Source organism: Haliotis rubra, unplaced genomic scaffold (genome assembly GCF_003918875.1).
Source record: "Haliotis rubra isolate DU_JTF1 unplaced genomic scaffold, ASM391887v1 Scf255, whole genome shotgun sequence".
In the NCBI taxonomy this organism is placed as follows: domain Eukaryota; kingdom Metazoa; phylum Mollusca; class Gastropoda; order Lepetellida; family Haliotidae; genus Haliotis; species Haliotis rubra.
The window spans coordinates 286,412-308,248 of NW_025766614.1; the positions used below are offsets into that span (position 1 = coordinate 286,412).

At 45.2% G+C, this 21,837-nt stretch overlaps 1 protein-coding gene across 1 annotated transcript in view; it reads right to left on the reverse strand.

Annotated features, from left to right (window-relative positions):
• Window positions 1-21,837, reverse strand: part of LOC124279699 (ubiquitin conjugation factor E4 B-like) — a 46,664-nt gene that overhangs the window by 16,035 nt on the left and 8,792 nt on the right. Inside the window, exons 5-14 of the mRNA XM_046715538.1 lie at window positions 13,231-13,375; window positions 12,846-12,946; window positions 12,293-12,407; window positions 10,920-11,060; window positions 3,741-3,857; window positions 3,224-3,322; window positions 2,980-3,117; window positions 2,686-2,775; window positions 2,128-2,233; window positions 922-1,163 (exon numbers count right to left, since the gene is read on the reverse strand). Coding sequence (XP_046571494.1) covers window positions 922-1,163; window positions 2,128-2,233; window positions 2,686-2,775; window positions 2,980-3,117; window positions 3,224-3,322; window positions 3,741-3,857; window positions 10,920-11,060; window positions 12,293-12,407; window positions 12,846-12,946; window positions 13,231-13,375 — 1,294 coding nt within the window. The remainder of the gene's footprint in view (window positions 1-921; window positions 1,164-2,127; window positions 2,234-2,685; window positions 2,776-2,979; window positions 3,118-3,223; window positions 3,323-3,740; window positions 3,858-10,919; window positions 11,061-12,292; window positions 12,408-12,845; window positions 12,947-13,230; window positions 13,376-21,837) is intronic.

Genomic DNA, 21,837 nt, shown 5'->3' on the forward strand with positions numbered 1-21,837 from the left:
GCAGCTGTCCCCATCTCAGCCCTATCTACAAGAGACCTCACCTAGCTGACACAGCAGCTGTCCTCATCTCCTAGCTGACACAGCACCTGTCCCCATCTCAGCTGTATCTACAAGAGACTCACCCTACAAGAGAGCTGACCCTGGCTGACACAGCAGCTGTCCCCATCTCAGCCCTATCTACAAGAGACCTCACCTGGCTGACACAGCAGCTGTCCCCATCTCAAGCCCTATCTACAAGAGACCTCACCTAGCTGACACAGCAGCTGTCCCCATCTCGCCCTATCTACAAGAGACCTCACCCTAGCTGACACAGCAGCTGTCCCCATCTCGCCCTATCTACAAGAGACCTCACCTAGCTGACACAGCAGCTGTCCCCATCTCGCCCTATCTACAAGAGACCTCACCTAGCTGACACAGCAGCTGTCCCCATCTCGCCCTATCTACAAGAGACCTCACCCTAGCTGACACAGCAGCTGTCCCCATCTCAGCCCTATCTACAAGAGACCTCACCTAGCTGACACAGCAGCTGTCCCCATCTCAGCCCTATCTACAAGAGACCTCACCTAGCTGACACACAGCAGCTGTCCCCATCTCAGCCCTACAAGAGACCTCACCTAGCTGACACAGAGCCCCCATCTCACCTATCTGAGACCTCACCTAGCTGACACAGCAGCTGTCCCCATCTCGCCCTATCTACAAGAGACCTCACCTAGCTGACACAGCAGCTGTCCCCATCTCGCCCTATCTACAAGAGACCTCACCTAGCTGACACAGCAGCTGTCCCCATCTCGCCCTATCTACAAGACACCTCACCTAGCTGACACAGCAGCTGTCCCCATCTCGCCCTATCTACAAGAGACCTCACCTAGCTGACACAGCAGCTGTCCCCATCTCGCCCTATCTACAAGAGACCTCACCCACCTGGACCTGAGACTTCCACTTCTTAAGCATCTCCCTGTTCCTGCCTGCTGTGGGCAGGATCTTCCACTGTGGCTCCGTCCCCTCCATCTCCTCCACCATGCGGTTGAGATCTCGGATTGCACGAAGTCGGCGCTGATATTTACGCATGATGGGAGTAATGGACAAGTGATGGCAGTGAAGCGTAAGGAAGAAACACTCGGTGGGGAACTTGGGGTCTTGCCACGGCGAGTTGGGTTTATTGTCTGTAGGTTTACCGAAAAGTAAGTGTAAGTATAAGAAACAATTAACACATAACACAAAAGGCATTAAAACCCATAGAATTAAGTCATTTCATTAAATCCTTGACACTGATATGAATCAATTGAGGGTCAACAGGGTAACCAACCATTGTGAGTCAGCATGCAGAGTGATCTCCCCTAAATACAGGCTTACCAACAGGTTTTGTCAAAATATCTCACCTAAATTCCTTGTGAGCCCGCAAAAAGAATGGAAATGTTTTTTAGAAAAAATCACTGGAGCTGATTTAGGGACCGTTCATAATTCATGGCTAGGGGGTGATGATGATTTTATTTTTTTTATTTTATTTTAAATTTTTATTTATTTTCTTAAATTATTATTTTATTTTATTATTTTTTTTTTTTGGGAGGCAACATTTTGTTCTGGGAAGCTGGGGGTGGTCAGCAATTTTGTACACATAATCTGAGGGGTCAGCAATTTTGCACATAAAAATATTTTAAAACTATGCTTAAAAAATATGTGAAGGAGAAGGGGGGTCATTGATTTTGTACATGACATGTGGGGGGGCACTTACTTTGTACATAAATTTAGGGGAAGGGGGGTCATTCACATTGTACATGCCTCTCCATAAAAAGCATCATCATCCCCCTAGCCATAACTTATGAACGGTCCCTTAAGTCAGTTTGATAACTAAGTCACCACCCATCACATAGATATCCTAAGATGTGAAAGAGTTGACACACAACACCCAAAGTGAGATCCTGACTGAAAATAAGAGTATCACCAGTATGTTTATACAAGAAAACTACATAATGAATTATCCCCAGCTACAGGGAATGTTAGAATTATTTGTTCATATAGAAGGTAATAAAATGTAATATAAAGGTTATGTACAATGAGAATCTAACATTCAGGTTGCAGTATGTGTAGTGTAGAGTATGCTGTGAGATGTTACCCCTGACAACTTACAAAGATCATCCATCCATTTGTCTGCTTCAGCTGCTGTGCTGTGGAGGCGAGATTCTGACTTGGTGGAAACCCTTGACTTGGGGTGGAATGGATAGTAGGGGTCAACCTGGACAACAGAAGCAGACCTCCAATAGACAAACACAAGACTTACAGCATAAAGTGAATGTATTTTCCACTACAGTCAGCTTGATGATCTGTAAACAGGAGCTGAACCAGATATGCTGGTGATTGATGTTGAGGGCAACATCCAAGAGCATAAGGGCATGATGACCAGGGCCTAGATTTCCGAAGCTCTCTTAGCGGTAAGATAGTCGTAAGTTAATGTTAATGTATGGCACTTACGACTATCTTAACGCTAAGAGAGCTTCGAAAATCTAGGCCCTGCAGTCACCCAACTCATAACTGTTAACCTTCTAGCACCTCACAGGCAAATGTGGTTGTATGTTCCCCAGGGAGTTGAGAATGAATATTGAGTGCCCACTGACCCATTGCCTGGTGTAATACACATGCATGGAGATGAGAGACAGAGCTATGTACAATATGATCTGCCGGACTCACCTTGTCTAACATTATCTTCACTGACAACTGCTGCAGCACTGACATGAGGTTGAGGATGAAGCCATCGCCCGACACGAACCGTTCATCAACCTGCCCAACACAACAACACCAGATACACTAGGTGGGCTATCAACACATCTCAGTCTGTTCAAGCAGAAAGGTTCTCAATAAAACTTAGAACTATATTAACATGATTAAGTTAACCTTCATCAAGTAAAAGATGGCTGATGACACAGAAACTGAAGAAGATGAACCTGTAATAGTCACTGTAAACATCTACACATACACTCTTACAGGTACACAAGAAGGAAGCTTACATGGATCTGTGAAGCGTTTGGCATTTCTCATGAGCGCGGATGCAAGGAAGGACATTGCTGAATCCCTCGTTTCAACGTTTACGAGGAGAGCGTGGACGACTTTGAAAACTTCAGACTGAAAAGAAAAAGAAATCAAGCTCCATATTCTCATAATTAAGTAGTTATTCATATATTTAGAAAGATACTTCAAGGTGAACGTATATCTAGATATGCCGACGTACCCTGACATATTCTAGCCTATGCTGTAGAGATTGGTTGATGAGACGGGTGTTGTCGCTTGTCAACTGATGCCCAGAGAAGAACTGCTCCACAACTTTAACCTGAAAGAGAAATAATCCTTCCTTTCAGCCACAAGTGTACCTAGCATTACCCAATCAGAATCAGAATCAAAGGGAATAGCTGAAAACATAGGGAATTTAGTTTTCACAAACGATACTTAATTTAACCTTGGTTCTCACTGGAGGCTACACAACATACTTGATCAACCCAATCTCAGAATAGAGGAACTTATTTTTCACAACAGGAAAAAATGTTCTTATTTCTACAACTGATTTAGAAACAGGAGATGTAATTTGTAAAGGAATGTTGTTCATTTAGATTTGTGTTATTACATGATACATATCCATGAGGTAAGCCATAGTGATCAAATTGGGGTATTATGCACAAGCAAATTCATTCTACAAAACCCAATAGTTGCAATGTCGTGTGACCCGGTTAGGAGAGAGAAAGACCACATACATTATCCTCAGCGAAGACAGAGAGGCCGAGGACTGGTCCAAGGAAAGACAACTTCTCCAGTTCCATCCCGCTAGCTTGACTCACTACATCCGGCTGCCAGTTCTTCTGTTCTATCATCTGTAGAAAGAGTGAGTGAGTTTAGTTTCACGCCGCTTTTAGCAATATTCAAGCAATATCATGGTGGGGGGGACATCAGAAATGGGCTTCACACATTGTACACATGTGGGGAATTGAACCCAGGTCTTCGGCGTGATGAGTGAACCCTTAACCACTAGGCTATCCCACTGCCCCTAACTGTAGAGGAGCAGCTATCAGTGTACACCAGGGGTCAACTCAAGGAACAGTTCCAAACAAATCTTGATATGTTCTGCACCTTTTATTGTCTTCTGATATCTTTTAAATCTTCTTTACAAAATCCTTATCATGTCATATCTGTACTATGTTTAATACATATCAAAGAGTCATTGACATTTTGACATTTACCTCAGAGTCAGAGAATTTAGACTGAAATATGAAATCCATCATGTCAGCAGTTAACTGCTAACAATCTAACAAATACAATAAACTTTTACAAACCTGGAGAGGTTATGAATTCTTTGAAGAAAAGTCCTCCTTGGGGTACATATAAGCATTAAAATGTCCATTTTAAAAGCCTACGACAGTTGTAACAATATTTCAATAAAATATTTTACCAAACAAAAAACTCGTTATGTGTGGTGAGACCACCCCTACAGGGCCCCGTAGAGGGCCCCCTACAGCCAAGAGCAGGTAACTCTGGCTGTGTACCTCGTACCTCACTTTTCATGCTGAACGTGTCAGACAGAATGAGGGGGGTATGGTGGTGAGTACCCCAGGAGGACTTTTCTTCAAAGAATTCATAACCTCTCCAGGTTTGTAAAATTCTTTCAGAAGAAGTCCTCCTTGGGGTACATATAAGCATAAGACAGACTCCCAACGATGTTGAGTCGAGGCGGTATTCTGTCTGCCTAACATACCCCTAGTTCAGTCGAAGGCACAGCCGAAGCCGCGACAGAGAGAGAAAGTACACTCACCTAGTCACCTGACCGCTGATGTCAATCAGGCGGGCGCAAAGCGGGGAAAAGGAGCCTAGCCGATAGGCTATTGGTGGAATTTATAAAGGCGGACGCAAGTCCCACCCCAGACCATCAAAATGGGAGGGAAAGAATGGGCGAGTCCAATATATATCCCTCAGCAACCCAAACCAGCGGCGTGGTGCAGGGATGAACACAGTGACTGTAGCGGTGATAATAAGCTACATCGGGTAAAAACACCACCAATGTGATACCACCACCCGATAAAATTTGAGGAATTTATTAACACCTACACCATGAGAAAAGCAAAGCGTGATTTCTAAGGCTCATTCGGCTAGAGAATCACGACACTGCCCACTGGTGAGAACTGTCTGGCCAAACCGAGCGGCTCCCGTGAGTGTTTGTCCAGCTGATAGTGGCGGATGAGCGTGCACTCGGTCGGCTCCAGATAGCCGCTGAGCAGATCTCCTCAATGGGCAGTGCAGCGGTATGCTTTTGATGTCGCCACTGCCCTAATCGAATGAGCCTTTAAACCCTGAGGGATGGTTAATCCTTTGTAAGAGTAACTCGAACAAATGGCAGAGACAAGCCACCTAGATATGGTCTGCTTGTTCGCCGGAAGACCAGCCTTGCCACCGCCATAACAACAGAACAGCTGCTTATTTTTCCTGATAGCAGCCGTTCGTTTGATATAAGCCTTGAGAGTCTTACGGACATCTAAGACGTGAGCACGCCGAAGAGAGGTACCGGACGATGGAGGCTGAGTGAAAGCTGGCAGTTCGATAGGCGCCGTTATATGAAAGGCGCCTGCGACCTTAGGACGGTAGGAGTCTGGCAACCGAATACTGACTCTGTCTTACTGCTCTGACTCAGACAGTCAGAGCAGGATCCGCTGACATCGCATGGATATCACCTACCCGCCTGCCAGACGTTACCGCCACAAGAAAGGCAGCCTTCCAACTTAACAGCTGGAGTGAAAGAGACGACAGATCGTGAAAGAGAGGACCGGACATCCAATCAAGAACGATTGACAAGTCCCACGGGGGACTAATCCGCCCGGACAGTCGGATGGATTCTGTCCACGCCTGCTAAAAGCGCTGTATGCGAGAGGGTGCTGCCCCAAAGAGAGCACCGTCGGCAGGGATATGGAAGGCAGAGATTGCCGTGGAGTAGCCCGGATAGTAGACAGCGGCTAAACCGACTTCTAACCGAGACTGCAAGAACTCCAGTACTTCAATTACAGTTGAAGAAAAGGGATCAAGAATCCCTCTGCCGACACACCAGCAGCTGCATAACAGGCCCATCTATCCTCATACTGAACGTTTGTCGAATCCCTCCGCGAAGCCAGAATTGTGTCTGCAACTGGTGCAGAATTCCGCCAGAGCGTAGAGGCGGATTCGGACAGAGGCCAGGCCACCCACTGAATCCTGAGATTGGGTGCGGCTCCGTTCTGGGATAGTAAGTCCGGTCGAAAGGGTAATAGTACAGGAGGCTGAGCCAGAAACCTGAGTAGTACCGAAACAGGCTTTGAGCCGACCAAAGGGGTGCAAGGAGCACAAGAAGTCGAGCTGGTTGGGTGGCAAGCTGCAAGAGGACTTTGGGAATCAGGGGTAGTGGCGGGGGCACGCCCACAGAACCCTGTCCGTCCAATCGAGCTGGAAAGCGTCTTGGGCGATGGCTCGGGATCCGGTATCCGAGCAAAACACCGAATCTGGTTCGTCCCCCAGATGCAAACAGATCCACCTGGAACGACCGAACAACTGGGAGATAGCCCGAATATCCCCGATGGAGCATCCACTGCGTGTGGGGCCAGGATACGACGAGAGAGTGCATCTGCTCGAGCGTTGTCCGCCCTGGGAGATAAACAGGCATTACCCGTATGTCGAACTGGTCGCACCAGAGCAGAAACTGCCATGCCTCCTGCAGAAGAGACGGGAAACCGTATCACCCTGCTTCAGGATGTAGGTCATTGCCGTCTGGTTGTCCATCTCGAGACGGACCACACGGCCTTGAACCTGCTCCCGAAGTCGTTTGAACACCAACCTGACTGCTCTCAATTCTAGCACATTGATGTGCAGTTGCGCCTCGCTCTGTGACCACAGGCCTGAGACCGACAGGGCGCCCAGCACGCCCCCCCACCCTGTGAGGGAAGCGTCCGTCTGAATTGAGAGATCTGGCGATGGGATGTCCAAAGGGAGCCCCTTGGATAAATTCCCTGCCAGTGTCCACCACCGTAAATGAGGAATTAGCCACCCTGGAGTGTGGAGAATCAACTCGTAACCCTGGGTGTGGACCCACATTCGAGCTAGAGCCTGCTGAATGGGTCGCATCCTCAACCGCGCTCGCCAAACGATGTCCACCGTTGCCGCCATGTTGCCTAGCAACTGGAGCCAAGTCCGAGCTGAGGCCCTGGGGAACTCGAGAAATTGTAACACAACTCTCTGGACTTTGGTGACGCGGTCCGGAGACAGGGAGACTATCCCTCGCGCTGTCTCGAATCTCGCTCCCAAGAACACCAGATCCTGGGTGGGAACCAGTTCTGATTTCTTGAGGTTGATAATCCAGCCCAACTTGGTGAGAATACTCATCACAGCAAGTGTCGCAACTCGACTCAAGTGAGTGGCATTAGCATGAGTTTGGTGAACACCCTTGGCGCTGTGGAAATGCCGAAGGGGAGTACCGGAAACTGATAGCACCTCCCGTCGAAGGAAAACCTTAGGTATTTCCGGAACTCGGGGTGCATAGGGACATGGAAGTACGCGTCTTTGAGGTCGATTGACGTGAGCCAATCTCCCTTCTCCACAGACGAAATCACCGAACGCAGTGTTTCCATCTTGAAGGACGGTACCTCTAACATGTCGTTCAGACCTTTGAGGTTTAGAATAGGTCTGAACCCTCCGTCCTTTTTGGTGACAAGGAAATAAGTTGAGTAAAAACCCAACATTTCTTGTCCCACAGGAACCACCTCTATGGCTGCCTTGTCCAGCAACGACTGGACCTCGGCACGGAGCACTTCCGCCTTCTCTAGGGCAGCCGGCACTGGAGTGCAACGGATCCCGGAGAAGGGGGGTGGGTCTCGCTTCCACTGTGGCATGTGGCCTTCCCTGAGTGTGGACAGGACCCAGGGATTGGACGTGACTTTTCCCATTCCGACAGGAAGAGGGAAAGTCGACCACCCACAGGGATATGTGGCATGAGACATTGAATACCTGACTTCGGCAGTACTCCGACTGCTTGGTCTGGTACCAACAAGGGCTCCGGAGGAATTATAGCTGGGAAGCCGGGGCTGACTTCCCCTTCCTCTGAAAAGGCTGGTGGGGCGCCGTGGCCTTGCCCTTGCCCCCTGCCTCTGCCCTTACCCTCCCGCGACTGCAAGGGCTGAGCCCATTTAACAGATTCCTTCGCCGCGGCAGACGGATATGCGGAGGAGACAACCGGGGGCCGCGAGCGAGACGTGTGAGGCTGTTCCAGCAAGGGCTTAGAGTCCTTGAAGGTTGAGACAGCCTCCGTGGCCTCCCCGACTACTGTAGCTGCCCGAGGGAACAGGGTAGAACCCATCCGAATGGCAGCGCCAGCAGAGCCTGTTAGCGTGGCAGGCGAAAAATCGCCACGAAAGCCACAGCCACAGGCGGAGGCCCATCACTGCCGACATCATTTGGCAAGCCGGCGACCTGATAGAATGCTTTCGCCAGATGTGACTGTACCTCCGTTAATTGTTTAGCCAAGGTGGAGGGAGATCTAATCTTCCTCCACCCACCCACATCCAGTAGTTGCCTCTGCAACACCCGAGATGTGGCGGAATGGATCGTCACTTTGAGGCATTGAACCGCATTGCGGTATTGCTCTTCAAAGGATCGATAGGTGGATTTAAAGCTGTAGCGTTAGTCGTGGAACGGCGGAAGCCAGCGACCTTACTGGCTGAAGCCATAGAATTACCCGACGAACCCCAAAGGGCTTAATTTGGATGCGTAAACACAATCGTCAACCACTGGAGGATTGTAAAGGCAAGCCTCCCCATGAGGTACCGACGGTCAAGTTCTGGCAAATCGAACCTGGACCTGGTACCACAGAGGAGGGGGTTGATTACCTCAGACAAGACTGAGGGTAATATCGCAGCCTTGTGTCCCCACCTTGGTGGGATCAAAGCCTCCCTGGGAGGCCGAAACTCCTGAGGGTCGGGTGCGCCAGTACTGACCACTACCTGGGGCAGGACAGAAGCAATGTCGCCTCCCGTGCCTGCCTCAGGGACGCCCGAGCAAAACCAAAGGCGCATCCCAACTCCTCCCGACCCTCATCCTCCTCCATAGCCTCCTCGGTCGATCCTCAATGAGTGAGGTCTCTGTATCCAGAGAGCTCTGAGGGATCATCCGAGGGGTCTACAGAGAGGGACAAAGGCTCGAAAGCAGAGCGGGTTGCCCGCACACCTGACCCAAGACTCGATACTGAGTCGCGGTGCCGTGACGAGGAAGAGCCCGTGCTGGGATTCCTCAATGGTAGACAAAATGATCCAGACACCGAATGGCCCGGCCAAGCCGGCGCAAGCGGTGGGACCAATTGCGAAGTAGCGGCAACTACAGGCACAGAGCCTGCCAAACTACTAACTACTGGACCAGACCCCGAGCCAAGGCTCGGGCCGGTAGTAGTTACTACAGCGGAGGGGTGGCCAGCAACCGAGACGAAACTCGGAGCCGACGCACCCCCGACAGAAACCCCCACACCAGAGCCTAAGCTGAGGTTGGGAGCACTGCCCGCCATAGACCCGGCACACACACCCGTACCTGGCCGGACACCAATCTCCTGACGGAGGCCAGCCATCGCGTCAGCCACGAGAGTGTGGACCGAATCCATCTGCTTCTGCAATATATCAGAAAGTAAATCAATTGTTAGCTGGTTAGAAACAGGGACAGGAGGGGGGGAAGGTGCCTGTGATGTTGAGGGGATGGCAGGTGAAAGAGCCGGAGGCCCCGCACCCTTCGCCCGTTTAGGAGCATCCCCCAAAAGAGAGGAAGCCCGAAGCCTTCTTTTTTTCTTTGCTTTTTATCTTTGTCTTTAGGCGGCTCCTGACCCCAAATGTCCCCATACTGAAGTAAGGACTTGTAGAACATGTAATCAGCACGCCTGGACTTGATGTGCGGGGAGAAAGCCTGACACATAGAACAACCTTGTTCGTCATGGGCTTCCTCCGCTAAACAACGTAAGCAAACCAGGTGGCGATCCTGAGGCGACAAACTGCCGCTACAGGTGACACACCCCTTGGGCTGCAAAAAACAGAACCGCGCTATGACAATAGCAAGGACTGTACGATATACATAATATAATATGCACGCAACAAAACAGAACAAAATACAACGCCCGGGCGATATTTTAACTGTTACAGCAAAGCTATTAAATACTAGCGCAAAGCCATAATAGCGAAGCGTATTATTACATAGGTTACAAAGAGCAACATGTGAGCTTACACGTAATCGAACGTGTCACGAAAACACTCAAGCAAAACTTACCTAAAGCCTGGAAAAAAGAGGAATTTAGGCAAGTATAATCTACAAAATGAAATATCAGCCCCTTTACGACCCGACTACAAGGCTTTTTCTAAAGCCAGGAGAAGGAAAGCAAACGGGACCCCGCGGTCCGCCATCTTGCCTGCCATGTGGCTGGAGACAGCGAACACGCCGGTAAAGTTACAACAAATCATGAATGAAAAAAGTCATACAACGATTCCAGCTAAGCGCGCGCCGAAAAGGAACCATACATACAGGATTTGACTCTATCTCACTCATCGCTCTCTTATTCGTAGCTTCTTGGACCATGCAATCGACCTACACGGCCGACGACAGCATGAAAAGTGAGGTACGAGGTACACAGCCAGAGTTACCTGCTCTTGGCTGTAGGGGGCCCTCTACGGGGCCCTGTAGGGGTGGTCTCACCACACATAACGAGTTTTTTGTTTGGTAAAATATTTTATTGAAATATTGTTACAACTGTCGTAGGCTTTTAAAATGGACATTTTAATGCTTATATGTACCCCAAGCAGGACTTCTTCTGAAAAAGAATGCAAAACACTAATTGTTTATCAGTTTCCAGTACACAAACATGGACAACGACAATCTATGTACACCTCTCTACTTACTAAGTTACATATAGGCCGAGCATTGCCACTCCTAATATCACACAACTCAGCTATCACAGAGAGGGGGTCGCGGTAGTCGTCGGTGTCTAAGGACATTGTCTGTATCAACCGCATCAGACTCTGGAGGATCGGCGTAAATACCTGCAAGTCAACATTTTTAATCAGTACTTGGCCATTAGTCATTTTTACTATACATTTATGATAATGATAATGATGCCTGAGTAAGGGTTTATGACATTTTTAGCAATATTCAAGCAATAGCATGGCAGGGCACACCAGTAACGGGCTTCGCACTTTGTACCACGTGGGGAACAGATCCTGGGTCATCAGTGTGGCGAGCTGATAGTTTAACCATTGGCCACCGCCCGACGACGATGATGATGATGAGGAGGATGTGTTGGCCAAACCCAGAGCTATCTCACCTCTAACTACTAAAGTCCAAGCAATCTACTCCAATCAACACAAAAAAAAGCTTTTGGTGAGATTTTGAACATGTAAAGCCAATATAGGTTTTGGTGCTTCTCATGATGTGACAACCCTAGTGTTGGTTTGTTATTTATAAAATGCCACACTGAGCAATATTCCAGCTATATGACCGAGGTCTGTAAATATATCAAGTCTGGACCAGACAATCCGCTGATTACAACCAGGAACAGGCATGACCACTGGTCTATTAGTGTGAGACCAGTGAAAATAGAGTGGGATTAGTTATTTATCCTCAAATTTTATCACTGTATTGTATTACAATTAGGGGTGGGTGATAAAACCGGTTAACCGGTATATTGCAATTCGAACTTCACAATACGGTATATTGGGGTACACTTTTCGCGAACAGGTTCACCCGACACCCAGTTTCCGTGACAATGATCGATAATTTTCGTGATGCAGTCAAACATACTAATAACATTTGTATTTCCTTCATATTATTACATTAATAGTTTTGATAAGTTTATTGGTCATATAATTGCATTTGCGTGACTCTTAAACCATATAAATATAAAAATAGAATTGGTACCAGCACTCATTGTAGGGATAAACAAACCAAAATGGTGGACTCTGCTACAGACTTTTTTTCTCGAGTTCCAAACTTTGAAGCGAAGTCTTCAATTTAGAAACATTTTCAATTGATCTCTTGTACAATCACATCTGAGTCCTGACAGTGGCAAGTGGCATTGTTTCAAAAGAAAGGAAACAGTAATTTCACTACCTTAAACCATGTTACACTGTCACACAATATACTGCAATACATATTGCAATACACTAACACATATCACAATATATCGCAATACGAAAATTTTGGCAATACCCAACCCTAATTACAATGCTATTACAATGACTTTAGTGATCAATGGAGATAGGCCAAGTGCACTCACCCTGCGGAAACTGTCCTTGTCGTGGTAGATGGTCTGCACCAGCTCGGGGAGAAATCCCCGCGGTAAGTTGTGAGCCAGAAGAAACGGCAGCAGGTACGAGACTCCATTCAGTGACCTGAAACATTAGTCAACATCATCATCAGTATCATCATGGTGGCAGCAGAAATCTGACGCTGAACTTTACAGAAGGCCAAGGTATCAGTATAATTCGCACGTCATTTTAGCACGCAAAACATTTGACAAACAGATGTCAAAAAAGGTAAGGTTAGGTTGTTGTCTAACGTCATACTCAGCAATATTCCAGCTATATGGCGGCGGTCTGTAAATAATCGAGTCTGGACCAGACAATCCAGTGATTGCAATCATGAGCATCGATCTACGCAATTGGGATACAATGGCATGTGTCAACCAAGTCAGCAAGCCTGACCATCCGATCCTGTTAGTTGCCTCTGACGATAAGCAAGGGTTGCTGAAGACCAATTCTAACCTGAATTTTCATGGGTCATGTCTAAAAGGAAAGCATTGATCCTAAACATTTTTCAGTTGTCCTCACCTTTGTTGTACAAAAGCACCTTGTAATACGAGTGATGTATGACAAATACACTGACTTCTGGCTGTGGACAACATGTCACTCATTGGAGGAATACTGCATCGCTGGAACACACAGGTAAGACTGGCGATTCAGGAATCATTAGCACCACATACTGAAGATATATACAACATCATAACTGCTGATAAATCTGTCCGGAAAAACAACAATTTAACTAAGACATTTGAGTAAATGAATGTACCCATGTGGTGAATCAAACCTGAGATATAGAAGTTGTATGAAGTGTAGGAAGCAATATCTTGTTAAAACGTTAACCTGCTAGGAAGCATACATGTATCCTCTAAATCCTCTCATCTCCCTGTGACAGGTGGTAGGTATCCAGGCTTACCTTGGGGGCAGTCCTTTCCTCCACGGCTACTCTATCGTAACAATCTAATAGGTAGTTCAACATGTCTACTTCTTTACATTTGGCGGGAGGAAACTTTTCTGAGAATTCTCTCTTGAAGTGCTCTGGAGACATCATTGGACTTATACTGCAAGACAGAAGAAATAAAACAGATTCTATAATAGGATGTCAGGCTGCAATGTTACTTCGGGTGAAACAGACTGTTACCTGTGTTACCATACAGAGGTAAACAGACTGTTACCTGTGTTACCATACAGAGTCAAACAGACTGTTACCTGTGTTACCATACAGAGTCAAACATACTGTTACCTGTGTTACAATACAGAGTCAAACAGACTGTTACCTGTGTTACCATACAGAGTGAAACAGACTGTTACCTGTGTTACCATACAGAGTGAAACACACTGTTACTTGTGTTACCATACAGAGGTAAACAGACTGTTACCTGTGTTACCATACAGAGTGAAACACACTGTTACCTGTGTTACCATACAGAGTCAAACACACTGTTACTTGTGTTACCATACAGAGTCAAACAGACTGTTACCTGTGTTACCATACAGAGGTAAACAGACTGTTACCTGTGTTAGCATACAGAGTCAAACACACTGTTACCTGTGTTACCATACAGAGGTAAACAGACTGTTACCTGTGTTACCATACAGAGGTAAACAGACTGTTACTTGTGTTACCATACAGAGGTAAACAGACTGTTACCTGTGTTACCATACAGAGGTAAACAGACTGTTACCTGTGTTACCATACAGAGGTAAACAGACTGTTACTTGTGTTACCATACAGAGGTAAACAGACTGTTACCTGTGTTACCATGTGTGTTACCCATACAGAGGTGAAACAGACTGTTACTTGTGTGTTACCATACAGTGTGTTACTTGTGTTACCATACAGAGGTAAACAGACTGTTACTTGTGTTACCATACAGAGGTAAACAGACTGTTAGCTGTGTTACCATACAGAGTGAAACACACTGTTAGCTGTGTTACCATACAGAGTGAAACAGACTCTTACTTGTGTTACCACAGTGTTACCATAAACAGACTGTTACCTGTGTTAGAGGTAAACAGACTGTTACTTGTGTTACTGTGTTACCATACAGAGTAAACAGACTGTTAAACAGACTGTTACTTGTGTTACCATACATCAAACAGACTGTTACCTGTGTTACAGTGTTACCATACAGAGTGAAACACACTGTTAGCTGTGTTACCATACAGAGTGAAACAGACTGTTACCTGTGTTACCATACAGAGGTAAACAGACTGTTAGCTGTGTTACCATACAGAGGTAAACAGACTGTTAGCTGTGTTACCATACAGAGCTAAACAGACTGTTACCTGTGTTACCATACAGAGTCAAACAGACTGTTAGCTGTGTTACCATACAGAGGTAAACAGACTGTTACCTGTGTTACCATACAGAGTGAAACACACTGTTACTTGTGTTACCATACAGAGGTAAACAGACTGTTACCTGTGTTACCATACAGAGTGAAACAGACTGTTACCTGTGTTACCATACAGAGTGAAACAGACTGTTACCTGTGTTACCATACAGAGTGAAACAGACTGTTACCTGTGTTACAATACAGAGTGAAACACACTGTTACTTGTGTTACCATACAGAGGTAAACAGACTGTTACTTGTGTTACCATACAGAGTGAAACAGACTGTTACCTGTGTTACCATACAGAGTGAAACACACTGTTACTTGTGTTACCATACAGACAGACTGTGTTACCTGTGTTTACCATACAGAGTGAAACACACTGTTACTTGTGTTACCATACAGAGGTAAACAGACTGTTACCTGTGTTACCATACAGTGAAACAGACCGACTGTTACATGTGTGTTACCATACAGAGTGAAACAGACTTACTTGTGTTACCATACAGAGGAAACAGACTGTTACCTGTGTTACCATACAAATCAGACTGTTACCTGTGTTACCATACAGAATGAAACACACTGTTACCTGTTTTACTATACAGAGTGAAAAGGACTGTTACCTGTGTTACCATACAGAGTCAAACAGACTGTCACCTGTGTTACCATACAGAGTGAAACAGACTGTTACCTGTGTTACCATACAGAGGTAAACACACTGTTACCTGTGTCACCATACAGAGAGCAGTGTGTCAGCATCGTCAGCACAACACAGACAGCCACTGCACTGACATTTCCTGTGTTACCATAAGGTCAGGCATTTTAGGTCGGAAACCATTTTTTTTATTGGTATATATCTACTACAACATAAAGCTCCTTAGAAGTACAAACACGTCCCCATGCAGCACAACTTTATATCAGAAATTCTTATGCATTTCCAAGTTTATGACTTCAATTCCACATGGACTGTTTCAGCTGGAAACTTGCACCCTTACAAAGAGAGCCTGGTCCAGCACACAGAACACACCAACCATACAAACATATCACATCAAAGCCTGCTTCAGTAATGCTAGGGTTACACTATGTTCCCAGCGGCCACAGCAGCCCTGTTTCCCCGAAATGTAGTGCGCCATGGGATTTTTTTTTAATCCAATGTCAAGTTTTCTCACGGTCTATCACAGTACCCGTGATGGGCTGTTGGGAAACACGGGCTGCTGAGTCCCAGAACCTCAAAGGCAAACTACGGTTCGGCCCGCAGTCCAGTATGGATGACATTACGTTTCCTCCCGGCCTGTCGAGTTCTGATGGTTTCCATCACGTTCATTCTAAATTAATCCTAATTAAATAACAAACAAGTGACACCTTCAACTCAATTATCCCTAATTAGTTGACACTACCGCATCTCTTTGATTCTTGCTGCACCGTGTGTAAACATGTGGAAACAACCTCAGTTCAGAGGGATACTTGCCCATTAAAGGTAGGTGAATATCGAGTTCCTTTGCAAATATCGAGTTAAAAGGGTAATTTTGCTTGTTGGGACCATGAAATTATATCGAGATATCCGAAATATCAAGACATCAGTATCGAGTTAAAAGAGCTTGAATAATGATAAATTATCAGTCTAAGTAAACTTAGGCTCAGTATTATTTGTTACACTGCTATACTGAGTCTAACAAAACCTAATAGAAGGTTGCGTCAACTAACCTTTGAGCGACCTATGACCGTCCAGTCAAACGCGAGACGGCCAAACGGATTTAACCAATCAGACAATGACCACTTGTTAGGGTTCGACGGGACTTACAAAACTTTTGGGAGATTTTCTCTTCCCTGGTCACTGACACTGATCTATCAACAACAAAAATCCGCATAAACCACAGATATTTGACCTGCAGTATATACGCTTATGGGTTTCTAATAACATGGTTACTACATGCTTATATTTTCGCAAGATGACATCCTTGAATATTGACAAAAACGCTATTTTCAGCGACTGTTTACTCATTGCGTGTATCACTCGGAAGTGATCTTGCAGAAAATAGCATTCGGAATCATTCGAGTTTTGGGGGTAAAGGTTCGAATGTGATTTAAATGTATGTGCGAATGTTAACTTTCGCAATTTGGTAAGCTGTGTTCTGATTGGTCAGTCCAAAAGGTTCGCTGACGCAACCTTCTACTAGGTTTCATTAGACTCAGTATAGCAGTGTAACAAATAATACTGAGCCTAAGTTTACCTAGACTGGATAAATTATGAAGGATTTTGCCGGGACAGAGCTGTCATATCGAGACAACTGAGATATCGAGTTATCAGAGTTTGAGACAATGGTGCTCGACTGTATATAAATCCCCAGCAACTAGTGTTGGTCCAATTAATTGAAATAATGGAAGGCTAAACGACTAAGTAATCGATCATGTTGTCTCATAATCGTACACACTCAATTTTGGAACACTTGTTTGCATTAACAATATTTTTCAAAAGGTTGGTTTTATCTGTCATTAAATTTACATTTCATAAGTGCTACAAGCTCGTTTCAAGTCATGATTGAATTTATCTTAAAGACTCCAGGAGTGTTCCTAACATACTGGTCATCCTTCAAAGATGTGAAATTTGCAAACGCATTTTGTGCAATTTGCAAAAAAAAACCTAAGGAACTACATGCTTTTTCTTTATTTTTGTGTGTGCATTAACAAACAAAACAGGAAAATTTATACATACCTGTAGAGGTTATGAATTCTTTGAAGAAAGTCCTCCTTGGGGTACATATAAGCATTTAAATGTCCATTTAAAATTCCACGACAGTTGTAACTATATTTTTTAATAAAATATTTACAAAAAAACAAACTCGTTTTTGTCTTGTGAGACCACCCCTACAGGGCCCCCTCGGGGCCCCCTACAGCCAAGAGCAGGTAACTCAAGCCGTCAACCTCGCACCTCACTTTTCATGCTGAAAGTATCAGACAGAATGAGGGGAGGCGGGTGGCCGTACGCCAAGGAGGACTTTCTTCAAAGAATTCATAACCTCTACAGGTTTGTATAATTCTTTTTTAGAAGAAGTCCTCCTTGGGGTACTAAGCATTAAACAGACTCCCAAAGACAAAGAAGCCGGGAGTGGTATTCTATCTGACAAAGTGATCCATTGATAGTAACGGTCTACAACCGTACGGAAATAGAGAAAATTACACTCACCTAGTCACATGACCGTTGATGTCAATCAAGGCGGGGGGCGTGACTAAGGCGTGGACCCCTACTGTTATAGCCTATATTCCGACTGGCTGATCGGATATTACATTCCCAGTTAAACCCCACCCCACCCCGACCTAAGTTGGGAGGGGTGTAAAAACCAGGAACTCGCCAAACCAAACTACTGTCCATAGCGCACAGCTCGTCAAGCGTGGAAAATGGAAAGTATAAAGTAAGGCACCGATCACCAACGGATAGCGGGACTAAAAACCACCACCAGATACCGTCACCGATAAAAGGGGGTGATAGAAACCCAACACCAAGTGCAGAAATGGTCAGAGTAAAAATCTGGAAAGCTCAATCGGCTTGAGAGGTGCTACTCTGTCCACAGCGGAGAACCGTCTTGCCAAACCGAGCACGCTCACGTGAGTGTTTGTCCAGCTGATAATGACGGATGAACTTACACGGTCGGCTCCAAATAGCCGCTGAGCAGATTTCCTCAATGGTCAGAGCAGCGTTTGAGGTAGCTACTGCACGCACCGAATGAGCTTTCAACCCCTCGGGGGGGGAATAAGCCTTTGTGTATGTAAGACATACAGATAGTAGACACAATCCATCTAGACAAGGTTTGTGTACTTGCCGGATGACCAGCCTTGACGCCGCCGTAGCAGCAGAATAGCTGTTTATCCCTACGGATGGACGCTGTTCTCTTAAAATAGGCTTTTAAAATACGTAGCCGGGTATCGGCAACCCGACACGGAGCGAAAGCTTCACCGGGAAGCCGGAACTCCGCGGGGTCGGGGTCGTCCGAGGTGACAACCACCTGAGGCAGTACAGCCGCGATGTGTTCGCGCACCTGCCTCAGGGATGAGCCAAGCGAGAAGCTAGCTTCTCCCAGCCGCTCCCGACCCCCATCCTCATCCATGGCTTCCTCCTCCAGGCAAGAGCTCTCTACATCAAGAGTCGGCTCCGAAGGAACAGAAGAAGGGGCCACGGACAACGACAGAGGATCGGTAAGCGCCGAAAAGCCTGGCTCGACCAACCCTAGGCTCGAGGCTGAGCCCGGGTGCCAAGATCCGAGGGAAGAGCCCGCCACGGCTTTCAGTGATCTCATCTGTAGAGGCAGGGGATTGGCTCACCTCAATCGACCTCAAAGACACATACCTCCAGACACGGCTGAACCAGCGGGGAGGCCGTCACCGGAGCCGAGGCTCGGTTTAAGCGCTCCCCCAGAGTTAGTACCCGCCCTGGAGCCTAAGCTCGAGGTAGGAGTGCCTCCGGCAGACGACCCCAGCCCGCCACTCAGACAATGTAAACGGTGCAGGAGTGGACTGTGCAGAAGTAGAAGGGGAAGGGGTTTTTATCCACCGACTTGGCCTGCTTACCGCCAACCTTAACCACTGGTGAAGCACCCTTTTTGCCTTTAGTTTTTTTTAGGGCGGTTCCAATGACCAAATTTGCCAAACCACTACAGCAATTTATACCAGCTTAACATGTATCATGCGGAGAAAAAAGCAAGCTATGTGAGCTAACATACAACAACGTAATATACCGCAGATACAGAAGTATATGCTAAATTACAACATTGACTTACCATATTTCACTGAAAGCGAAAAAAGGATAAGGCAGCCTAGCATATGGTAAACATATACACACAAAACATCCAAGCTGTGCAGGCACCAAGCCACACACATGCTAGGGACGAATGTAAGCCACATGGTCCGCCATCTTGCCTGCCATTGTTAAGGCTGGAGATGAGAACTGATCGGCAAAGTTACAACAATTTATGAATGAAAAAGTCAGCCTATAAATTCCATCTAGCGCCTGTGTGGAAGAAAAGGAACCATACATACAGTATTTGACTCTCTATCACTCATATCCCCGAGGGGAAGAAGCACAAAACTTCAATGGAACACACGCACGTCTTTCCAGAAAAACGACAGCATGAAAAGTGAGGTGCGAGGTTGACGGCTAGAGTTACCTGCTCTTGGCTGTAGGGGGCCCCGAGGGGTGGTATCACAAGACAAAAACGAGTTTTTTGTTTTGTAAATATTTTATTACAAAATATAGTTACAACTGTCGTGGGATTTTAAATGGACATTTAAATGCTTATATGTACCCCAAGGAGGACTTCTTCTGAAAAAGAATTGATAAATGACGCTAACCAATTATTTTTGCTGATTGATCGTATGTAATAAGCCAATCATCAATTATGAGATTTTAACCAATTCCCAACACTACCAGCAATGCATGGTGCCGGTCTCATCGATTCACTGTATTGGGTTGATTGATTCACTGTATTGGGTTGATTGATTCACTGTATTAGGTTGATTGATTCACTGTATTGGGTTGATTGATTCACTGTATTAGGTTGATTGATTCACTGTATTGGGTTGATTGATTCACTGTATTGGGTTGATTGATTCACTCTATTGGGTTGATTGATTCTATGTATTGGGTTGATTGATTCACTGTATTGGGTTGATTGATTCTATGTATTGGGTTGATTGATTCACTCTATTGGGTTGATTGATTCTATGTATTGGGTTGATTGATTCACTGTATTGGGTTGATTGATTCACTGTATTGGGTTGATTGATTCACTGTATTGGGTTGATTGGTTCACTGTATTAGGTTGATTGATTCTATGTATTGGGTTGATTGATTCACTGTATTAGGTTGATTGATTCACTGTATTGGGTTGATTGATTCACTGTATTAGGTTGATTGATTCTATGTATTGGGTTGATTGATTCACTGTATTGGGTTGATTGATTCACTCTATTGGGTTGATTGATTCACTGTATTGGGTTGATTGATTCACTGTATTGGGTTGATTGATTCACTGTATTGGGTTGATTGATTCACTGTATTGGGTTGATTGATTCACTGTATTGGGTTGATTGATTCTATGTATTGGGTTGATTGATTCACTGTATTGGGTTGATTGATTCACTATATTGGGTTGATTGATTCACTGTATTGGGTTGATTGATTCTATGTATTGGGTTGATTGATTCACTGTATTGGGTTGATTGATTCACTGTATTGGGTTGATTGATTCTTTGTATTGGGTTGATTGATTCACTGTATTGGGTTGATTGATTCACTGTATTAGGTTGATTGATTCACTGTATTGGGTTGATTGATTCACTGTATTGGGATTGATTCATGATTCACTGTATTTGGGTTGATTGATTCACTGTATTAGGTTGATTGATTCACTGTATTAGGTTGATTGATTCTATGTATTGGGTTGATTGATTCTATGTATTGGGTTGATTGATTCTATGTATTGGGTTGATTGATTCACTGTATTGGGTTGATTGATTCTATGTATTGGGTTGATTGATTCACTGTATTGGGTTGATTGATTCACTGTATTGGGTTGATTGATTCACTATATTGGGTTGATTGATTCACTGTATTAGGTTGATTGATTCACTGTATTGGGTTGATTGATTCACTGTATTAGGTTGATTGATTCTATGTATTGGGTTGATTGATTCACTGTATTGGGTTGATTGATTCACTGTATTGGGTTGATTGATTCACTGTATTGGGTTGATTGATTCACTGTATTGGGTTGATTGATTCACTGTATTGGGTTGATTGATTCACTGTATTGGGTTGATTGATTCACTGTATTGGGTTGATTGATTCACTGTATTGGGTTGATTGATTCACTGTATTGGGTTGATTGATTCACTGTATTGGGTTGATTGATTCACTGTATTGGGTTGATTGATTCACTGTATTGGGTTGATTGATTCACTGTATTGGGTTGATTGATTCTATGTATTGGGTTGATTGATTCACTGTATTGGGTTGATTGATTCACTGTATTGGGTTGATTGATTCACTGTATTGGGTTGATTGATTCACTGTTTTGGGTTGATTGATTCACTATATTGGGTTGATTGGTTCACTGTATTGGGTTGATTGATTCACTGTATTGGGTTGATTGATTCACTGTATTGGGTTGATTGGTTCACTGTATTGGGTT